Source organism: Lonchura striata, chromosome 2, assembly GCF_050655825.1.
Source record: "Lonchura striata isolate lonStrDom1 chromosome 2, ASM5065582v1, whole genome shotgun sequence".
In the NCBI taxonomy this organism is placed as follows: domain Eukaryota; kingdom Metazoa; phylum Chordata; class Aves; order Passeriformes; family Estrildidae; genus Lonchura; species Lonchura striata.
This window is the reverse complement of record NC_140704.1, coordinates 91,376,030-91,400,000: the sequence shown is the minus strand read 5'-3', so window position 1 is coordinate 91,400,000 and position 23,971 is coordinate 91,376,030. Positions and strand designations below refer to the sequence as shown.

At 39.8% G+C, this 23,971-nt stretch overlaps 1 protein-coding gene across 2 annotated transcripts in view; it reads right to left on the bottom strand.

Annotated features, from left to right (window-relative positions):
- Positions 1-21,576, bottom strand: part of INO80C (INO80 complex subunit C) — a 30,401-nt gene extending 8,825 nt beyond the window's left edge. Inside the window, exons 1-2 of one of the 2 annotated variants that reach the window (XM_021528772.4) lie at positions 21,076-21,576; positions 1,029-1,139 (exon numbers count right to left, since the gene is read on the bottom strand). In XM_021528772.4, coding sequence (XP_021384447.2) covers positions 1,029-1,139; positions 21,076-21,561 — 597 coding nt within the window. In that variant the 5' untranslated portion in view covers positions 21,562-21,576. The remainder of the gene's footprint in view (positions 1-1,028; positions 1,140-21,075) is intronic. The other variant, XM_021528773.4, reaches the window with a different exon arrangement.
- Positions 21,577-23,971: the final 2,395 nt, after the last annotated feature.

Here is a 23,971-nt window from a genome sequence, read left to right as displayed (position 1 = left end):
TAAGCCCCATTTCTCAAAGATGTTGGTGGTTGCTGGAGGATTAGTGAGCAAAGTATACGGTCGTTTGAATGCCCCTCTCATGACTGAAGTTGTCTGCAAAGCTGATGTAGAGCAACTCACATGTCAGAGATTAACTTCATACCCCCTGCCAAACCTGTGCTTAGTGAGCTGTGCATTGCCCAAGAACTCGTTATGTGCTGTGCTGTGGGATATTGTATCTTGTTCATGCAGAGTGAAATCTGGGATAAAATCCTGCTTTCTAAGTACTGGCTTAGGACCAGCAGTCTGAGAGGTTTGCTTGTCTAGAAAGCATTTGTAGAGTGTGCCAATGAGTTGATCTTGGCACAGCAAGATAAAAAGATAACAAAAACAAACTCAGCATTACTAATTTAATCTTCTTCACCTTCTCTCCTAGTTTAACCCTCAGAATGTTAGAAGCCTGCATTTTATCAGCTGTCAGTGTTTACATGACTGAATGCTGGCAGGCCAGACTTCTAAGGAGCACAGAGCATTTTGCTTCTAAATCTAGCCATGACTGGAAGAAGACACCACAAATCTGTTAAGAGTTTCAGGGCCCAGAAGAGGAGCAAAATGCCATTTGCTAATGACTCTCTGGCTAATTTCTAGCTCAAACTGCTTTGCAGCCTGCCTTGACTAGGAACTGGAAAATGGGATTCATACATTCATAGTCTCAATTGTTCCTCTCTAGCTGTGGTAGTTTTTGAGACACCATATCATAAAACTTCCACACTTACCTGCACCTAACAGGTTTCCTCACTCTGTTCCAGAATTTAATAGAACAGTTCTGCCTCTGGACCAGTGCTATTTTCATGATATAATACAGTGTGCACTTAAGACCATGGTGTTACATGGATTGAGGTGAATTTCTTAAAAAGTGTCAACCTTTTATTTGGCTATTAAGCTTCATATTTCTTAGTATTTACACTAGGAACATGGTTAAATACAATCCTAGTAAGTCTTTCATGGGAAAAGTTTGAAATTTTAAATTGTTAAAATAATATACTTACAATGAAGTTTGGGTCTTTAAATGGTAAGGGCTTGGCAGTAGTTTCCACTGATCCTGTGCTGGAGTCTGTGTTCAGAAATTTATTTTCACTCACAGCTTCTCCACCTGCACCCTGCATAAAAAATACAGTCTTACTGCTTGTTACTCTGAGCAAGTTTAACTGGAGACAGAGGCATCTGTTGTACTACCTGTTGCCTTTTTAGCTTTCCTATCTCTTTTGAATCTAAAGATGTTGTATGCCAAGAGTGGGGAAGCGTGAAACAGAGTATTTCTCAATCAATTTACAACTGACACACAAAAGGGAGGAGGGGAATAGAGTGGCCAAAGCCCACCGAGTAAAGATTGCACAGCGTTTATTGCAGTATTAATAAAAGCCACCTCATCTTATTTTATAAAGTACAAGACAGCATGTGCAATCCAAAACAGCAGAAATTTACACTGTTTTAGAATGTTTTGTATAAAGTATTAACAGGAATATATAAAATTTATAAAAAGGCTTTTCATCAACTTTCTAAAGAAAAACTGATTAATCATTTTATTCTTCATCCTTGGTGCGAGCTGTGCTTGAGTGAGAACTGAGAAAAGGTATTTTATTATATATTATTTTTACATGCAAGCTTCACAAAATCTACATGTGTTCTAGTTACTGTTTTCTAGGTTTTCTTTATGGTTTGTTTATTAATTTAGCAGGAAGAGCAGTCAGAAAAGATGTGTGTGACTGGAGAGCTAAAAAAGTTGTGTGGCAGTCTAAGCAATTTCTGATAATTCTGCATGGCTGAGTTTATGGGTTTTTAAAAATTTGTTAGTGACCTATAAGGCTCCACATTACCAGAACTAGCCCATGCTACACACATAAATATTTCTTTGAAATCCTCATCTACCCCAAAGTCAGTGCAAATTTTGCCACTGAGTTTGGTAGTTCAGTCAATAGGAAATCATACCTTGATTTTTTTTTTTTTAATTGGAGTAAAAGCTTGGCTAAAAGCTAAGTCAGTATTTACTGAGCAGATGGTTAAAATGTTCTTTCATGTTATGTTTAGAGAGATAATACTTAGGAGAAAAAAGTGTTTTCCTGTAAAAACCTTTTGTGTTGATACAATACTCATTTAAGTATGAAAAAAAGGACTGCTATTATTTGTGGCTTATTGGAGTATCTCTACAAACTGGGCTATATAGCAAAGGCCATGATTCAGCATATCTTTCTCCATGTGACTACAAGGAAAGTGTTTTTACTCTTATTACATGCAAAAGTAATTACAAGATTAGGGACTAGGCAAGGTGAACTCTTCTTAGGGGAAATACTTCAGTCATTCTACAGTGCCTGTTTTCAACACAGCAAAGACAGGTCTTAAATACTGGAAGTATAAAGTAAAAAAGCAATGTTTCTAGTGCCTTACTAAAATAAAAATATGAATAGAAATAATCTGTTTTCAAAACAACACAGTCATCTGTAAATTCATATTACAGGAGATAAGGCAATAATAACATCAGCAGAAGCAACACTGAAGCCTGTAGCTTAAACTTGATTCTTCCATTGAGGACAGAAAACATTAAAAGGCAGTGACTGTCAGAGAAACAGAACAAATGCAGATGGATGTTTAGAAACATGTACATTATGTGGCAGTGAGCAGAGAAAATATCTTCATCAATCCTGAGTAAAGTGGCTTTATACACTGAGTTCCTAGGTTTCAAAGTATATTCTTGTACATGCATGCTTCCAGCACTTCAGATTTCAGCAGCAAACATTAGTCAGCTTTGAGAAAGACAAGGCTTGAGATACAAGATTATTTTTCATGAATTCATTATCTCTGATACTGCTCATTATCAGTATAAATTCTCTTAAGTAGGAGAATCAGCACAGAGATTTATTCTTCAAAGCATTCTTGCCTTTTCTTTGGTACCATCTGGTTGGTTTTAAACCCAGTTCTACAGATAATTACTTTATCACTTTTGCCCCTTCACTGATCTTCTCCTAAGTATTCTGGTTTCTGTGAAACAGGCCTTGAGTAGTATTTCAACAATATCTCAAAACTAGTAACTAGTACTTTGAGACTCGGCAAATAAAAATAGTTAAATAGTAAAGGGGAAGAAACTTCCTTATACACATAGTCTGTAATTTTTGAAGCTGGATATACTTACATACTACCCTCACTGTCTTCAGTGTTTTTTTCTGTGTGGATTCAGTACTAATTTTGCTGGTGCAGTGGGAAGGAAAGTAAGGAATTGTTCCTGGCAGGACAATTCTTGAATGTAAATACTACATGTAATTTCTTTTCCGTACAAAATCCTAAGGGATTTCAGGTATTAGAGCTGCTAAGAGTCAGGCTAGCTCTCATTACAGGACAGATGTTGATTTTGTTGATGCCGATATCTCTTGCATGGTGACAGGGGCAGCAGGATCTAGAGCAGCAACTGCTGCTTTTTGGGTTTGTTGCCCATCAAGGCATCAGGTTCAATGATGGATCACCCAAGTCATCTTCCAGTGCCAGTGAGACATAATGCCAACAGTAGTTTCTGGGATCTGTCATGGACAATTTAAGAGCAGCAGTTTCCTGTCCAAGGCAAAGGGTGCAGGGCTCTAAAGCAGTTTTTGTATCACTGAGGCATGAAGCTGATACCATGATTTCAGAGCCCTGTGACAGACTGTGAAGCAAATAAGACTGAGTATTATGATTCCACTTAAATGCTGGGAACTGCGATAAAGACATGCTGTAGAGGCATGCCAGTTCCCTCACTCAGCACTGCTTGTATGAAAACTCTGATTTTCAGCAATGGGACCATGACAGAGAGACACTCAGCTAATGTGCTTCTCTTTCTGGAAAAACATTAAAGAGTTGAGCAGAAGCACTGCTTCCCAAATAATGTGCTATTGCACAGAGGCGTGAACTCTGGCAGTACAGAGTTTTGAAAAGCTCTTCCCATGCAGCCTGCAGAAGTCACAGTTGATATTCTTTGCAGCATTATAGCCACAAACTGCAAGTGCCTCTAAAATCTACACATTTCTCTGGCCCATGTTTTAAACGTCAGGATTTAAAGCATAGGAAATTTAATGTAATTTTTCAGGGTCATTTTCTGAAAGTTTTTTAAAGGCAGGGGATATGGATCTACCTTTGTTCTGCAAAACACATGTCTCCTGAAAGTGAATAATACAGTGATAATACAAGCCATTATTTACAGCCTGAAAAGAGATTCCTCAGTAAACAATAACTGAACAGTAAAGGTAATATTTAACTTTTAATATCAGTTGAAACAATCTCTCCCAAATGTGCTTGTTCTCTTGGTCGTTTAGATTGGAAGACAGTTCATTCTTCACTGTCATGCATTGGGACAAACAAACAGGAAGAATTCAAATGCCCTTTGTAGTCCTGTGAAGTGACGGTGATGTTGTGAGCACAGTGAGGAAGTGTCTGTCACCAGGGAACATGCTCAGCTCAACAATGTGTGCAGTAACCCCCAGTCACGTGTGGGGCAGCTTCCCCTTCCTGCCCAGTCCACAGCCCATCCCCAGCACATTTTCCCTACTGAGCCACTCTCTTAGCTAACTCACTCAACCTTAGACTCCTGGGATAATCCCAAATGCTTTGCTGTGGGGCTAAAAAGAAGGTGCAACCAAGGGCTGAAATGCTCAAAAGCTTCTTTAAAGTTTATTTTTAACTGATCTTGTAAACAATCTTTATGGGAAATTCAATATACACTTCAAGTAGAGAGCAGCTTTTAACATACACTTTATAACTAAATTGTGTCTCTTAAATGGTAGTTTATGTAACTAGGGCTACAGGGAATTTGTGCTACATTAGTCACTAAGTAGTATGTTTTTCTCCATAGTCTGTTGAAGATCATAGCAACAAAGATTCTGGAGTGGCTTTAGGTTTACAGGGTACACCTGCATGGAAAAATGAATATGTGATGTCAGTACAGCTGAACATGCTTATGCTAGTTTTATCTCAAATAAGGATAAAAATACTGCAGTAAAGACTGCAGCTATGTCATCAGTAACTATCAGTAATTCATCCTCTCCCAGCACCTCTTGCTGTGGCTATTAACCCCCATTGAAGTCCATGTTGCCACTTCTCATGTTACCCCTCTCTTTTCTTCTCCTCCTCCCAGTATCCCCAGGCACTGAACAACCTTGACTGGAATGGCATGTATTAAAAGTCATAGGCAGCAGGTCAAATACTTCTTACAGGAGCACTTGAGCAATTTTATTCCCTCTGTAAAGTTGTGTTTATGTGCTTCAGCTGAATTTTAACTACAACCACAGTATGGCAAGTTGGCAACCTTTATCCCTCCTGGGATAAGCGAGAGGAATAGTGAGGGGATGAGCTTTTAATTTGCAGTTTTTTTCACAAGACCATCTATTGAGTATTCAGAGCATCCCTGCTGGGTAGGACAGTGTCCTCCCTGTTTTGTCCTAGGACTGGGTGACAATTGCCCAAGGGAGGAAGATGGCAGAGGACTTGGTAGCAGAAATTTGAGAGACTGAAAACCTGCAGCAAACACTTGGAAGTCCTAATAAGTTTGTTTTATGAGCAGCCAAATCTGGGGAAGAGACCTGACCTAAGCTTTGCTAACTTTACACTGGTTTCTTTAGAGTAAAGCCAAACCTCAGGAATGAGCCTAGCTTGGACCTTACTGTATATACTGTCTACACTGGGAGGAAACACACTGGGAGGCTGCCTATTCACATACTACTTTCAGTATTAGGTTTTGGTATATCTTTTAATTTTTTGTATATATTTTGTTCCAAATTCCCTACCACAGATGTTTTCACATGATTTCCAAAGACTGAGCCATCTGTCTGGTTTTATTTAGAGAGGACAAGCAAAACTTGTAGATCATGGAAACTGATTTCTTTGTTTTGGCTACTTCCAGGTGGAATCAGCTTTGTGGGATTTGGGATGGGTGTCTACAATGACACTAAATACCAGGTGAAATTAGCTTACTATGAAAGTGCTTGTTCCACTCCTAATTTCTTTTTTTTTTTTTTTTTTACTTCCCCCAGCAAGGATGAAAACTACACAACATCAGTATATATCAGAAGGGCTGATATATACTGAAGCAAAATTTCTTTCCTATTTACTTTCAGATTACATTCTGTAACAATTTAAAAATTATTTTAAAATAACAGGATTTTCCTATATATCAAAAACCCATGAAAATATGAAATATAAAGTCAAGATGTTAATGCGTGCATTTCTGGCATCCTGTCACTGCATACCACACATGTCATGGCTTACAAAAATAAATGGATTTGCACATCACTGAAGGTATACTATGACCATCAGTGGCCAGTTTCACTAGGTGTTAAGTTTTACAGGCTAAAACAAAATTTAAAACCAGAAGGTAACTGAACAGTGTGTTTCATTTGTGAAAATCAAAACTTAAATGCATAAATAAATTCTATGAGAAGTGGAAAGGTAGTTTCTAAGTTAAGGATGCAAAACAAATACTGAAAACATTGATTCTTTCTGTTTTCTGCAAACCATTAATTTGTTATTTTTGACAATATATTGAGTACGGGAACTGTAAATGAAGGTGACTGCACATGTGGGATTCTGGTCTGGTTTTGTTTCTGCATTCAGTATGTCTGAAATGCTGGCTTTGTCTTATAGTGATGATGAGAGTGCTGCATGTCACCATTGAAAAAGAAATAATTAGAGGGGTCTGACCCCAAAAACCCAGTTTACTGAGGAACCCACTTGTCTTCAACCTTTCTACATGAAATTCAAGAAACAATTTAAATTACTTTTACTTTCTTTTGGCAGCTGATTTTAATAATCACTATGTTGCTTTAACTCAGCTTCAATAAAGGTGCATGTCTAATTATTCCTGTAGTAGGTTACTTCCTAAGCAGCAATACCCAACTTGTACCAACTTACTTGGCTTTTAGTTGTGTGTAAGTTCTGTGATATGCTGACAAGAGCTGTGGCATGAAGCCAGGGAAAAAAATGGTAATTTAGAAAATCAATGGATAATACCTGTATTTTCACTAGCAGACAATTACAGTGAGTGAGAATGCCATGTGGAATCAGAGCACAAATGTCACTAGATGACAGCAACAATGATATGAGCAGACTTTTTAAAATTGGGAGTAGGTCCTGAACATCAGCTATTTAACCGAGTGCCAGCTAATACTGCTCATACTGGAACATATATTAAGCTGTTTGATTAATATATTAGCTCTCACTATAACAAGGCTGGCCCAGGCTCTTGCACATTCTGAATATTTAAATCATTTAACTTTGCATGATGACATGACAGGGGCCATTAAAACTTGAACATGTACCCTCTGGCAGACAAAAATGCAGCTCTTTACATTGCTGGGAATAATTCACTGAGAAAGGTGTCAGAATTAGATGTGTTTAAGCTCAAGTTAAAATGATGGTTAAAAATTTCTCATTGTCAACATTATAACCATGCTACATTTCTGAAAGCAAACTTACTGAAGACACAGTAACAATGCAGGGCTGACAAAACAGCACTGTTTAGAACATGATTAACTCTATCCATGTCTGTAACAGAAGGGTTTCCTGGAAAGGCCTTTTCAGTAAGATGTATAAACATGTCTTCCTCATCTGGTTGCATTTTACTAGTTCTTGGATTCAGTAGGAAAAACTTTTCCCCTCTTCCTTTCCGCTCACTAAAATGAAGCCCAGTGCAACTTCCCCATCCTTTTCTCTCTCAGCATTCAGGTACATGGTAGTATTTTAGGAACGTTCTCCCTTCACAGAAGGTCCTACCTTATTTTGGGCATAGGACAAAAAACAGTTCAGCTTGAAAATGTTCAAATGCCAAGATGGGAAAAAACTAAACCCCTAATCTTGCGCATTCACAGCAAATTCTGTTCCACAGGTCACTGAAAAACTGAATTTACTTTAAAAACCCTGAAATCCTGAGTACTATCTAGCTATTAAGTACAGTGCAGATCATTGTCTTCGATTTCAAGCAGCAGCTTGAGTTGCAAGTTGGCGAGTCATTTGTGTATATTATTTAAATTGGGAGTAAACCCATCTAAGTCAGTGGGTTTCATCACTGTCAACTTGTCTTAAAAGACAAAGGTCCTGGTATAGGTTCCTGCTTCCACTGACATCACAAGTAGATATCCCAAAGGCCTGACAACAAAAATATTTTTTGCTTAAATTGTGACATTGTCCTCAAGTAATACTGCTGGTTTCATTTATAAAGAAAGCTGAAAGAGGGTTATTAAAAACAAACGTAACAATACAACGTTTGAAATTAGATTGTTGGACTATTATAATAGTTTACAATTCCAAGTACATGTACCACTAAATGCACTTCGACTAACCATTTCCCAGAGGATTTTTGAGTCGTGTGTCAAACTACTTACAAGACTTACAAAACCTGCCTTTCCTAAAGCAGAGGTCCTTTCCCTCTGACTTGCTGAGTATTTCCACTGAGCATCAAGAGTTAATCAACTCTGCAAATTAACTCCAAATATATTACTAAAATTTAGATATAAACTCTGCTGTTGGATATATAAGAGCATGGAGAAAGATGTTTGAAGCAGGACAGGAAAAACACTTCAACTGCAATTTAAATAAATAAAGATAATACATAAAGACACATAAGCTTCCCAGATAGCAATCTTGACATCATACTTTCGAACTTCTGCTGTTCTGAGGGGAGTTAAACATCTCACATTCCAACTGCCTCAGAAGGGCTGAATAAAATTTTACTCGTGCACTAAAAGATTGGACTGTCACAAAGTGATGGATGGCTTTTCTATGCTCTCTGTAGGGCATTTCAATACCATAGACTCCAAGTGCTCTTGATTAAAAGGCGACATTCTCATTTAGGGTCCTGTCAGTGCCTGAGCATAAAACCATTATCATTCACCTGCACTGGTGGTTCCCGTGACAAAATACTTACCAAAATGTATAAAATACTAATTACTTTAGTCACTTTGATAGAGGTATAAAATACCCTAATGCAAAGCTCTATTATGATGTGTGAGGGTTAGAATTCAAAATTAAAAATGCAATCAAAGGGAGAATAAGATTTTAATTACATTCCCCACCTCAAGCATTTTTTAAAAACCTGGGGGAAAAAGACATAGCAATTTCATGACACAAGATCTCCTTTCACAATGGTACTGCTCACTGAAAAAAAAAACAAAAAAACAAATAAACCGAGAAAAACTCAGGTTCACTTTCTTCTCTTCAAAATTATTAAACAGCCAAACACAGAATAAGATGAACAAGCCTCAGTAAGAAGCTTGCATTTATTCTCAAGAGATTTCAAATGCCAAACATGTTTTCCCATTTAAAGACTTTTAAGTACTGTGATAGGCAAAGTTTTATAACTTACAGATATTTAAAGGAAAAAAAAAATGCTATTTCCCGTGGGGAAAGTCTCAAATAAAATGTAATTGGGACACAACTGTGAATAGCTTCATGCTATTCCAGAAAAGCTTGGTTTAATTTGCATTTGCCACAATGCTCCCTTTGGCTTAAATAATTGCAAGGGATCTCTCACTTTTAGATTTCATTTGGTGGATTGGGACTACTCCTTGTTTATACAGTTTGACAGTTTTCTTTATGAAGAAAATTTTAACTTGGACAAATTCATAAGCATAAGCTGAATGGCATTGCCAAAGTGGCCCTAGAGGTAAAACTTTCAGTATATTTAGAATCCAAAAGCATGTGTTGGGTCGTACTTTCATCAAGGCTAAAAGTGAGTTCAGTTAACAGAATATTTTGATCCCTCTAAATAGAAAAAGTCTCCTAAATTAATGTGCTTGAAGACTGAAAACAGATGGAAGCATACTAGCAAAAAAGACTACAGTAAATCACAATTGGATTTTTATAAAAAAACTGCCAGTGTGTTCCTTTTTCTCTATCAGAAAAAATCAAGGACTTTGGCTAAACTGCATCTTAAAGTTTAAAATACATCATTTGATACAGAACAGTTAAGGTCAAAGTTCTTCTGGAGAAAAGTGTGGAGGATTACAATATGCTCATGTGCCATTAACACTGTAATGCTGTTCAGGGGGCATACCAGAATCTCTGTGCTGAGTAACAGCCTTCAGCCAAGATAGAAGGATCCAAGTCCATTCATCTACACGTGACTGAATCAAGGACAAGGAAAGCAAAATGTTATCAGCTCCTATGATTGATGGGAGAGTAATTTCACTCTGAAAAAACAAAACTAAAACCCTCAGTTTCCTGACTGTAGTTTATTCTGTAGAATATTATCCATTCTGATGGGAAATAACACTTGAGTAACAAAGAAAAACAAAACAACATTTCTTCAAGGAGAGGCGATTAAATAGTTTCAACTGAAAACAGGGGGTATCTTTCAGAGCTCCTACTCTATCTATTTTGCTAAGGAAAAAACACACCTGAATTAGAGAAGTTAAATTTTACCTTCAAAATGTTATGGACTACTGGGTAAACCAATACAGAAAACAAATATTCACTTTTGCATTTTCCCTATTTTTTTGCACATTTCAGCACTTAATTCTGTTTTTCTTGTGACTTTAAGGATATTAAAATTCTAGTTCTATTTAATTTTTTGCTAACCACACTATTTCTGCCATGGTGCATCGCAGTCTAAAGTTACTTAGAAGAAGGTTTTTCCATTTGTGCACTGGTATTTAACATTGCCACACCATGTCAGAAACACATAGTTTAGGTACACTGATCTACGAAACATTGCAATGCTACAGGAACTGAGTGTAAAAACATTCTTTCTACAGAGCTTCAAAAAGTTATCAAAGGTATAATGTATCAGAGAGCAGTAATTTTATCAGATGCTCCAAAGGTCTTTTAAGGAAGACAAGAAAATAAAACTATATCTTAGACTTTAAACTCCTTCAAGCTAAATCTGTCATCTTTATTGTTTGTCTCATATTATGGGACAAAATAATCTGGTTGCACATGCCCTGAATACTGCATTCACATTCTTTTCTCTAGTAAACTTATTACCAACCATTCCAACCTTGAATAGCACACCAGTTTCCTGTACTCAGCAGAACTGTAGGTGCATTATCCGATGGATACCTACGTTTAACTGGATAATGAAAAAAAATAAACAAACTTGACAACTGAACCAAAACAAACATATGGCAAATTCTAATTTAGATAAAAATAAGGTAAAATAAGTATCTCTTGTAGACTATTTTGAGGTAGCTCAGGAGAAAAAGGGAAGACAGAGTTATATGGTAGAGCTAATTTGAAGGCAAATTTCAGATGTATTTCTGCAGAAACATTTGTACAAGTAGGTGGTTGTTTACTCAGCTATGCAAGTTCTGTGGCACTTCACCCTGATACCATATATTGAAGCTGAGGAACTGCAGCAGATCTGAAAAGTGCCAGACAGTTCAGTGTTTTCAAATAAACGTCTATCCCAACTGCCTTTTTTGCTTGAAATAGAACAGAACTATTAAAAGACTTGACTTGCCACTACATTAGAATCAGTGAAGATTTGGTATCACATTCACAATTGTAGGTGAGAGGGGAAACGTAGTATTTAACATTTTGTGGTGGGTTTAACAGGATCCTCTTTTAAGACATTTCCCACAATGAATTATTCAGCAAATAAAAAAATACATTCTGAACAGATAAAAAAAGGACAAGCATAAAAAAGGCAAGTCTGTATCTGTAAAAAAAGGCAATTCTGGCTGCAACAAGTAGGTTTAACAAAAAGTCAGATGAAAACGGAATTTCTGACTGCAGAAAATTCCAGGTTATTAATGTGAATCTTAAACTAGCAATTCTAGTTCTAGACTACGTAAATAAAGATAATCAACTTAAAGAATAAGATCTTTCCAGATTACTGCTTTCTTTTGAGGAGCCTGATTACACTGCATACATCAAGGAAAAATGGCCTTCTTCTATTCCAGTTTGTTGACTTTAACAGCTAATTTTGCTGTCAGAACATTGTCCTGTCCTTTCAAGGGAAGAGCAGTCTACTAAAACATAACCATTGTAACAGGATAGGGAGACTTAATACTGTCTGAATGTAGTAGTTGATTTTTTGGTAATTTTCACATTTGAATCTGCCTACGTCATGAGTGTAGGACTGTGTTTATGGAGAGGACATACCTTAGTGATACAACCAGACATCGGGAAGTTGACACAGGAACACTGAAACACTGAGGCTGGAAGGGGTCTCAGGAGGTCATCAGCTCACCTCCAGCTCAAAGCAGGGTCAAAACCGACCTTGGATCAGATTCTTGGGGCTTTGCCCCAGCAGGCCCAAAACACTTCCAAGCACAGAGATTGCACAACTCTCTGTGCAGCTCTCCATCTCCCTGGCTAGAAATCAATATCTTATAAAATAGAAAACACTGGTTTTAGTAACAAAAAGCTCTTTTGGACATAAGCAGTCATATAACTTACATTAATTACTGCCCTAATTTCTGTATGTTCCAATTCAGCAGTATTTTGCTGTAGTCCTGATGATTTCAAGGCATAACTGTAACAAAGTTTTTAGACAGAGGAGTCATCTTTTATTAAAGCTACCACTTTATCTGGAAAATTAAGACAAACTTCTGGATGGACTGCATACCAATACACCACAGACTCAACTTAAAGATTTTTTTTTAGCACATAACTTTCACACAGTTTCCTAGAGAGTTTTAACTCCCTCCATCTTAAATGATGAGTGTTTTCACAATACTTTCTCCCTCACCTGATGAACATTGCCTATACTCCTGAGATGCCAGTAACCTTTTCTTCAGATATGGTCTCCTTAAGTCATAGCTAACCAAACTCTAAGCAGTAGTTCTGTATTTAGCTTGGGAAGTTGCTGTTTTACTTTCAAATATGAAAAAATACTTAAATACCTGAAATTTGATTTGAGTTTTCCAGCTGTACTGCTTAAGACATTAGCCACACCTGTAAACCTTGTCTAATTTATGCAGAAACTATCATAGGTGTCTCAGCCTTTCCTGCCTTTCTTCTTGTTTTCTCATTAACTCAGAAAAGTAAAAATCTGAGGAAGCAATAAATAAGGCTGTCATGACAAGCACACTGCATCCTTATGAACATTGGGGTAAGTAAAGCTACAAGCATGTCAACTCTCCAAGGGCAAAAACTCAAAAACCTAAGTTGTTTAAAACTGTGTAGAAGGTTTTACCTCTAGACCTGTAGATGTTTGCAAAATGAGCTATCTTTTTAAATTAGATCAGATTTTATGTACACATATTAGGTAGGTTGTACACAGAAGCATGGAATTTTGTGTGTTTATTGAAAATTAAGGACATATGATACACAACAGATCATACTTCTCTATTTAATAAATGATAAAAGCAACTATGATACTAAAAGTCTCTTTTCACATGGTAAATCCCAGCAATGGCCTACAATGCTTTATAAAATGAGTTTTATCTTTTAATTCTCAAAAACAGTCCTTATCCACAGCAGGGTCTTTTAATCAGCAAGGACAGTTTTTCTTCCTCAGTCAACCAGTACTTACATCCTCTGGTAAGACAATTACAAGACATGTAGCCACAGACATTCACCCCTTCCAAAATGATGGCTCCAGCACAGTGTAAGTATGTATTACTCACAAGAGTTTCCTTCCATCCTTCCATCCATTTCAAATTTGTTTCTTGAATTAACAGTATTGCATTTTTACTACAACATAAACACGTCTTATTAGATGGCATGACTACTTCACTTTTTGTCTAGAGTTTACAAAGGAAATTAGTTCTGATCCCTGTTTGCATAACTGTGTATTTTGTATTGAAATTATCATAAGACAAAATATGTAACAGAAATAAAGACCTAAAATACATAAGCAGACCATCTTGATAACTATGTTCATTACTAAACTATGGATTTGTTCTCTTTGGAACAGAGAGAAAACCTCCATCCTTGGCTTTAGAGGAGAACACCTTTCCACACTCCCACACCAGATCTGCTTTTAGCCCAGTAGTTAGGATGTGCTTGGGAAAAAGAGAGTTTGAATCCCTTCCAGCAGTGGCAGGAATGGGTAACTTCAAGAGGAGGACAGATTAAGGAGTTGTAAGGACAGATGATATAAAAAGTGCACAAGTGTGCTTCTACTTTTGAAAGAAAGGATTTAATACCTGCTTTCAAAAAGGCAGATGTTCATGGTTCTGAATACCAAGTAGAGCAAGTTTCCTAAATCTTCAGGGAGAAGTATAATTCGGACTAGTAAATATTTCTTGATAACTTATTTTGGTGGCATCTCACAGTTAGCAGAATCAGCTGAGGGACTTCAGAGGCTGACAGACAAGCAATACGACAGCTGAAGCTGTTACTTTCCAGGCCTTCCTGCAGGCAGGGACATGGGATCAAGCATTTCATTTAGTCTGTTAGAGACAACTAATGAAATCTGGAATTAAGAGTATGCAAGCTCATGAAGTAGGTTGCTTGTAGTGGACAAGGGGTTTTCTTTGCCACTTGGTCATGCCTCTTCCTTGTGCTATACCCCACAGCTGTTAGACTTCCCTGTGAATCAGTCCAGTTCACCAGTGCAGCAGCAGGCAATGCAGCTTCCAGGAGAGGGGGAATGTGTGGCAAGTCCTGACACTAGACCTCTTCAGTGGGAACAGGTCTGGGGAGAGCCAAAGCTGGCATCATGCACGCAGCAGGAGCACGCAGCTGAGACTTGCGGAGGTGGATAAGAGGGAAGAAGATAGGAGGAGACTGGGACTCTTATAATTAGAAACTTATCAATTTGCCTAATTGAGCCTCTTAAAGTTGCAGGTGTGCTTTGCAGTGAGGCAAGACACGCTGTTTATGGATATGAATTCTTGTGTCAGGGCCAGGCATACTTTATAACACAGTGTGTCACAGCTTTTATGGCTTTCTGCAGGTTTAAATCTGCCAATCTCTCCATTCTGTTTTCTTGGAATGTTTGAAAAATATGTTTGCAACCCTCACGGCTAATAAATTAATATTAGCCTTTCTAATCCAAAACAAACACATAGAATAAATGGATATGATATATAATTGATATAACTACAAATGCCTTGCTACAGAAAGAATTGCAGTGACTACCAAACACAATTATTGCACTTTAGAATGTGAAAAACAGCCTAACACCTTTTCAAATCTGCAATATCTAGACAGTTGTTATTGTAAATTTTCTTTAGTTAATCTGAATATTTTATAGCACTAACTGGATTCTGAGATCCACTGTTTAGGGGTACTACCTCTCAAGAGAAAATTTCATGCTAAAGTACATGTATGAGGTGTTTTAGACTGCTCTTTCTCCTTCAAAAAATAACCTATCATATTTTATCTCCTTATGATAGAAGTGGTGAATCGTCTTTATTAAGTCTCCTAAATTTCCTGCATGTTTATTATGAATCCTGAAACTAGGTGTGATCATAGTAAGACTCCATTTTCTGTTTGCTAAAGGAGAGATTAAAATTGTATGCTAGGACAAGTGAAGAAGGGTAAAAAAACCCATGGCACCAGCATACTGATGCCCATAGTAAAAGGCAACACACATATGCTTTTGCCTTTTTACAACATACAACATCTGTGTTTACTCTAAAACTACGAGCTATTCACTTTTGGTTGGGGGAGGTAGGTAATTCTCTGAGATTGGCACAGTCTGGTTTAGAAATTCACATACTTTTATGATTACAGATCATCTGAAGCCTTCAAAATGTGATGTCAAGCAAAGTTAATTCTTAGCTCTGTTTTGACAGATTCCATTTTAACCTAGATTGCTCTTTAAAAGCAATATTCTTTTAAAATAAAGCTAAGCTTAAAACACACATAAATTTTGCCAGATTTTTGTAGAAAATCTGCTTTTTGTCTTTTAATTACCATTTTTCCCCATCAGGGACTGCAGGGATTCTCATTCTTTAATAAATTTAACTTCAAATGTGCAAGTGACAAAAAATGGTGCTTTGGGATAATCTCGTTTCTCCTTAGTGGACTGCCTGAAAATAAGATGCATTTTGGGAAGAGTATTGCAGCTATTCACTATCAGCTTTGTTGCAGCAAGTATCTTTGTGTTGCAGAGTCTGAAAGGATTAGATATAAGTGATGACCCTCTGAGAGCTTCATTCCAAGAACTGCAGGTCTGGGGGATTTTCAGTGCTCTGTGGTCTGGTGACATGCACTGTGATGCCAGAGCACGTTGATACGTGGGATAGCTCTGCCAATTGAAATGCTATCTGCTAAAACTCTTGTTAAGACACAGCAATTTGTTTTGAACTGGATGCTAGTTTTTTAAGAGCCAAAACTCTTGGGTAGGGCTTGGTACAATTGTGCAAGTGGCTGAACTCCAAAAGCTCACCTTAGCAGTTTTCATCACTAACTAGCAATCACCTGCAATTCATCATGGTGTCTATATTTTATCCAGTGGAAGTGTCATTTAAATCAATTTAATTAGGTTTGAATTAACATACCGTGGGAACACATTGTATCTTTTAAAGACATCATTCCAGGCAAGCAGTAGCCTCAGACTGGAACAGCTTTACTGGTTAAATTAATGTATATTTGGTTACAATCTTACAGAATGAGAGAGGTTTTAAAACAAAAAGTGTAGTCTAGAGCATAATGACATGGTAGTTTTTTAATAAACTGGCAAATAGATATGTACTTATATCTCCCTACTAGTATCTCCCTACTAATATGTTGTGTCAGGTTCCTTCTGTCTTTCAGGGCAGGTGGATTGGTGAGAAATGCCACTTCTTTATTAAATTTCCAACTACAAAGGAGAATCATGCTTTTCCGTAGCAGAAAGTCTAATATGGAATAATACTAAAATAATTTAAATAAGTTTGGTATCATACTGACTGCAGTAAACAAGGCCTGAAGTGGTAAGTAGGTAATTTTTAATTTTCACTCAGAAAGTTGTCATACTGTGCCCCACTGAATGAGGTCCTCTAAGAGGTTGTCCCAACACATGGTGACAGCAGCAGCTCAGCTCAGTAGCTCTAGTGGTCACTTGATGATTCCATAGTCAAACTCACCCTAACCTTGATTTTCAGGAACTAACAGCCAGATCATGGGCTCTTTAAAAAAAAAAGTTAATTTAAAATTGATTTGATGATTTCCTACTAAGAGTGCTAGGCTTGGTAAAATAGCATGACAGGAGAATTGATTAAATTTAATGATATTTAGGGTTAAATTCTGTGCTGTTTATGTACTAGGATAAGCTTCCTGCATTTAGTGGGCAGCTTTTGAGTACATTAACAGTAACCATGTTAATATTTATCTATTTAAATCCACTTATTGAACTTACATGGGTCTATCAGAACTGTGAAATCTGATGATCTTCAGTTTATGACATAAAACCATCATAATACAGATACATCTAAAATAAAATGGAGTTCTAATTGTATCAGAGTCACTCCATTTATTTTTGTGTGGTGCATTAGACGAGCTTATTTAACAGGATAGTAACTAAATAATTTTGATTTTATTTTCTAACATTGTTGTATAGTTTTTGCTTTTAAGGATAGAATGAGAAATACAGAAAACATTAAGCAGACATACCAGTAGTAATGCTGCAGTAATATTAATTATAGATAAAATCAATATAAATACTTCAGTGGTTTGTCTGAAGTTATTTTACAAATAATGTAAGCAAATTTAATTTACCATATTATTTAGCATAATTTCTCTCTTTAATTTTTCCTATAATAAAATCAAACTGTCCTATAATAAAATAAAACTTTTTTTCTAAATCATTCTCCTATCTTACTGCAAATTCTATCTTTAAAGATTGTTAGCTGTCACAGAAAAGTATTTTATTTCATTACTTACATCTTGATCTAGAATATACTCTTTTAAAAGATTCCTGTTGCAGTATAATTTATAAAAATAATGGTGTGAACATTAAGGTAGAGCAACTGGTGGCATTTTAAGACCAGGATCGAAGATTCTATCCCAGTTTAAGTGATAGTAATTAATGAGAGGAGACCTGGAAACAAGTCTGCACAGGAGCCAGGGATAGAGCTGAATCAGCAGCTACTGGAAACCACTGGGCAGGGATATCTAAGGGAATGGTGCTGTATAAATCACTACACAGCACTGGTTTTGACACATTAATGTTACCATTTAATATACATAATAATCCTCAACATGGCTGCAGCAAAGACTGAGGTATTTTGCAATGGCACAACAACATGGGAGGAATAATTGTGTAATGCTGATGAAAGTGAAGTAATCAATTTGCAATCATGCTTTCCTGAAAATTCACTTTTAACATTATGTTTGATAAATACAGGCATTTTGTCCAAAAAACATGTGTCTCCTTCTGTAGACATGACTGACAAGCCCTATGAGCAACGTGCTTCCAAAACAGATACGACTCAATACCTTTGGGTCGGTAACTCACACAAATCACACAGAATGTTCTGAGCTGGAAGGGACTGACAAAGATCATCAATCCCAGCCCTCAAGTGAATGGCCCATATGGGAATTGAACCCACAACCTTGGTGTTATTAGCACAATGCTCTAAAAAAAAAATGAAGAATGTTTTTTGGTAATGTTCCTAAAGTGTCTCTTAGAGAAAGTAGCAATTCACATGTTGGAGAAAAAAAATCAAAATGTGGTTTATAAAACTCTGTAGGGTGTGTGATAATTGTGTCTTCTTGTAGGATATAAACAGTTACTTGAACTAGGTGATTACACTGTTAGTCTTAAGTAAATTTGTTATATAATAATTGAACACATTCCTAAAATTTAGTTTTACCAGACCATTCAGGGTGAGCATTGTGACAAGGTGTCTTTCAGGGTGAGCATTGTGACAGCTGCTTGTGGCATAGAGCCCAAGAGAGAAAAACCAAGTATACAATTTGCAGAACTAATAAAAATCCCTTTTTGTTTAATTTCAGAAAGATGGAATCAGAGACATGGGGATGTTCACAGCTGGCACAATGTGAAGTGTATTTTCATATTGGCCAGCACAAGGCTCTCAGTATGAGTTACTACTTAATACAAAAGGGGGTCCCCAGATCTAAGTTGACCCTTGCAGGTAGTTTTAAATCTTCCAGTAGGGATTATCTTACCTGCAGTTTGCTAATAATGCCAGTTTATTTATAATACAAATCATTTAATGCTGAGCTATAGCCTGACATGTTTTGGTGAACTATGGCATAATCAACATTTTTAACTCAAAACATGCAGAGTCCCCATTTCATTTCTGTTTGAACTGGCCTACTCCAGAGCTAACCAGGAACACTGAATGAGATTGCTAGAATGAGCTGTTTCTTGTCCCATTCCTAAGGTTACACATTTTCTGAGACATTGTTTTTATTTTCCTTGTGGGATTGATCTGCACTGCTGAAGTCAATGAATGCGTACAATGACTTGGATGTTGAGAAATTACTTTTTTCTCCACTGAAATGACTTGTGAGAAGAATTACAAAAACTGTTTATCACACGCTATTGAAACCCAGCTTGAGTAAGAAATCATGGATTGTCTCGTAACACTGGAAGCTGTCCACAAGATTAAGTTTGGTATGAACCTTGGAAAACATTTTTAGAGGCTGAAGGGTGTGGGGAAATCTTATGCATAAATTATTTTATACACAGTTAAGTTATATATCAATATATAATGCTTTGTATCTGCACACAGACACACACACAGAACAGACTGCTCCACACTGTAAAATTCAGATCATCTATCACACCTTGAAAAAGTTGTCAAACATGATCATGTCAGGCAGTAATTTTTCACAGCTGTGGCACAGTTTGTTAGCAACATTAAGCACTGTGGTGTGCTCCCTGTCCTAGGATAAGCCCACCAGGAAAGAAACCATGTAACTGCCACGGGTTGAAAACAAGAGCATCATTCAAAGGAGGAAGAGTTTGTGTCTGTGCTCTCGTGCGTGCACAATGGCTTTTATTTGCTTGGAGAGAAGACTGCTGAAAAATACATAAGCATTTTTCCTGATGTGAAAACAAGTAACCTAACTGGCAGCAGGGCAGACTTTGTAGCTATGCTACTGTTATAGCTCATTAAATATTACTGAGAAGAATAATTTCTAGGGGGAAGAAAGGAGTCTGCCATTTTCTCCAACCCTCTTTTGACCACTGCAGCTACCAAAATCTTCCTAGAAGTAATCCAAGACATAACAGCATCTCAAGTCTATATATGACTATAAGATATCATGTACATGCTGACACTGAACCTCTTCTAGGATTTAATTTTGGAGCATGAGAGGCCACCTCATCATGAAGAGGCAGATGAAGAACAGAACTTTTTTGAGTGATTGTTTGTTTCTATAATGGTGTGATCTACACCTCACATCAAGAGGCAGATGACATCAACTGGGGATGAGTGCTGGCATGGCACAATGTAGAAAATGAGGCTGCACCACCCACTAGGACTGAGGTTTGGAGTTTAGGACAAACTGACATTAATAGCCCTTCTCCCTCCCTGATTGACCCTGTTCCCCAAAACTCAGGCTCTGAGGTTACATTTTCATTTCACATGTAAATCTTCAATCCACTTGGCCCAACTGAGAGAAGGCCAGGTGCGCTGCACACGGGAGATCCAGCAGCTGCTGAACCGTGCTCTGTGCAGCACCAGTCCCTCCTCCGCACAGCTCAGCGGCCTCACACCAAGATCAGCATCACGCAGGGTGGGAGATGCGTGGATCGGGGGGCACGCACCGAGCTCCCCCCGCCTACCGAGCTGCTACTGGAGGCGAGCGCAGGCAACAGCGAGTGCGGGGCGGCTTGGTCAGAAGTGTCCCCACACAGGTGTGGTGGTCACAAACGCAGCTGACACGGCACCCCGGTTAAGCTTCGCCTCACCCGGTCGGGGACGAGGGGAGAACGCCGCCACCGGTTATGGCGGGAGGGGACACAAGCTCCACGCTCAGCGGCATCAAGCAAGGCCCGACAGTCGGCGGCCCGACCTCTGCAGGGCCCGGCCGGCCCGAGGACACCGCAGCAGGCCCGGCGGCTCCCAGCGGGCGGGCCGGGAGAGGAGGCGGCGGGCGCGTCCCGGGACAGCCGCGGCACCGGGAGCGCGCCCGGCGGGACGGGCTGCGCGCGCGCCCGGCGCGGCGGGAAAGGGCGGGCAGAGGCGGGTCGGTACCGCGCATGCGCGCCGGCCGCCCCCCTCTCACCATTACCTGAGAGCCGCCAGGCGCCGTCGCCTTCTTTTTCTTGGCGGCGCCGCCGCCGGTGCCCGGGCTCGCCGGGCGTTTCTTACTGCGGGACGCGGCTCCGGCGGGAGACGAGGCGGCGGCGGGGGCCAGGCTCGCCATGCCGCCCTGGTCTGCGCCGGGCCGGGAGCGCTCCCGTTCCCCGGCGGCTGTGGCGGTGCGGCGGCCGCGCATGCGCAGTGGCGGCGGCGCGGCTCCGCCGCCCCGGGCCGGGGCTGGCCGGGGGCGAGCGGAGCTCGGGCGGCGCTTGTGGGGCTGGAGCTGGGCAGGGAGCGGCTCTGCCGCTCCTCGTTGCACTGCAGTGTCGCAGGCCCTACTCGGAGACCTGGCTGCTGTGGCAGTCTCGACCCTGGGGTAGCCCGTGTGCGTGGGAGGGAGCAAAATGTGTCTAAGTGAGGAGTTTCTTCCCGGAGAGGGTGAGCGGGACTGGAAAAGGCACTGCGTCTGAGTCATTTATAGCACAGAGGCCTTTGTGGTTGGACTTAATGACATTAAAGAGCTCTTCCAACCTTGACAATTCTATGATTCTCACTGTGTAACCTTTGAAAATGCAAGTTACTACAGTTATCATAAAAAAAATTTCTACAGCTGGCTGATACTGATTGCCTGTCTGGGTAATGCGTACTGCTAAGGATTTGGTTGCTTCTACAATGTTTTGGTGTGGCTAGTGGCCTGGTCTAGTGATTTTTCCTCTTCTTGGAATCTAGAATAGTTTTGCACTGGAGAAACATACCAGAATAGATTTGAGGCGATTTGGACTTTGCTCTAGAGAGCTTTTGCAGTCCTCTTACTGTCTTTGCTGTTTCACACCGTGCCCCAGAGAACTGGTTGGTGGTGAGGTGATGTTGCACAGTTCTTAAACTGCTTAGTGACAGAAAACTCCTGAGTTTTGTGCTAGCATGCACCTGCATTCAACATGCTGGTCAACTTATTGCCATGTTTGTTTGAGCTACTTCTGTGCAGTGCCAGTCTGCTGGGTTTCCAGCTGCAGCTGCATGCGATCCTGTCCCAGCACATGCCTTGTGGAGAGGCAGAGGTCCAAGAAGTTGATATTCAGGCATAAAAATTAGGTCACGTTTATAAATGGTGCTCTAACGAGGACTGAGTTTGGGCACAGTAGGGGTGCCAGGCAGTGCTATGTAAGACAAAAACTTTGAAGGTGGCCTGAAAGAGAGTTGAAGACAAAAGCTGGGACTTCCAGGCTGTGTTCCAGGCACCTGTGTATGTAGCAGAAAAGCAGGACAAGATTTGCTTTCCAGGTGCATAAGCAGGACCTTGTACAAACATCCAAGTCCTATATTCTCCTTTCTAACTGTAGTTGCTGTCTTTCTGTCTGAGCACACAGGCTGCCAGCAGCACCACAAAGCCAACCGGTAAACTGGGTTGCATTTGCCCTTAGTGAGCGTTTCAGGCTTGTGTGTGCTCTGCAGTTCATGTTTCTTCTCGCTTCAGTTGACAGCATGCTCAAAAGGGTGACCTGAGTGTGGAATTAGCAGGGGCACTGGGACTTGCAGGGGAGTTGTGTCCCTTGATAAAGCCAGATCTACTTTGCTGTGTGCTCAAAACGTTGATCTTGTCTTAGTCAGCCTTTTCTTGTTCCCAGGGCTGGGTCCCATCCCTTTTCCACGCACATGTTGTGTGCTCAGCTCCCAGGCATGCCCAATTAAATAGGAAGCATACCTTATCACAGCCATGTTTTTACTGAGAGGAGCATCTTTAATGCAAGTGAATCATGCACAGACTTAACATGCTGCATCAGTGAAAGTTTTTAAATAGTGCTTAGCCAGACATTTTCTTATCTGTACTCATTTTTATCTATTGTTTACTAAAAAATCAGAAGGCCTATGTGTATTGCAGCAATGTTAAGTACAACGGAATTTTACACAGTATCAAATGCTTGACAGAATCATAGAATGGGTCAGTCTGAAGGGACCACAGTGGTCATCTGATCCAACCTCCCTGCTCAAGCAGGGTCATCCCAGAAACATGGTGCAGAATTGTGTCCAGACACTTCTTGAGTATCTCTGGTGAGGGAGATCCCACACCCTCTCTGGGCACCCTGTTCCACTGCTTGGTCACCTGCACAGTAAAGAGGTTCTCCCTCATGTTCAGGTGGAACTTTCTGTGCATCAGTTTCTCACTGTTACCTCTTGTCCTATTGCTCAGCACCACTGAGCAGAGCCTGGATCCATCTTCTTGGCACCTTCCTTTCAGATACTGACAGACATTCATGAGGTCCTCTCTCCGTTTTCTCAAGGATGGACAGGCTGAGTTTCCTCAGCCCAGGAGCTCTGTGTTTCTCTTGTGCTGAGGAGCCGAGAACTGGACGTGGCACTCCAGAGGCAGTCTCAGCAGGGATGAGTAGAAGGACAGGATCACACCCCTCTACCTTCTGGCAATGCCCTTCCTAATGTTCACCTAAGAATCTTATTGGCCTTCTTGGCCAGGGCTCATGAAGAGCTCACTCATGGACAACTTGTCTGCCAGACCCCACAGGTCCTTCTCCACAGAGCTGCTGTCCAGCAGCTCAGCTCCCAGCCTGTCCTGGTGCAGGGGGTTACTCCTCCCTTGGTGCAGGGGGTTACTCCTCCCCAGGTGCAGGATCCTGCATTTGCCTTTGCTGAATTTCAGGTAGTTCCTCTCTGCCCATCTCTCCACCCTGTCGAGGTTCCTCTGAAGGGCTGCACAGCCCTCTGGGGTATTGCCCACTCCTCTCAGCTCTGTGTCATCAGGGAACTTGCTGGGGAGGCCTCTGTCCCTTCATCCGAGTCATTGATGAACAAGTTAAACAACACTGGGCCCAGTATTCAACCTTGGGGGACACCACAAGTGACAGACATTCAACAGGGCCCTTTGCCACTGA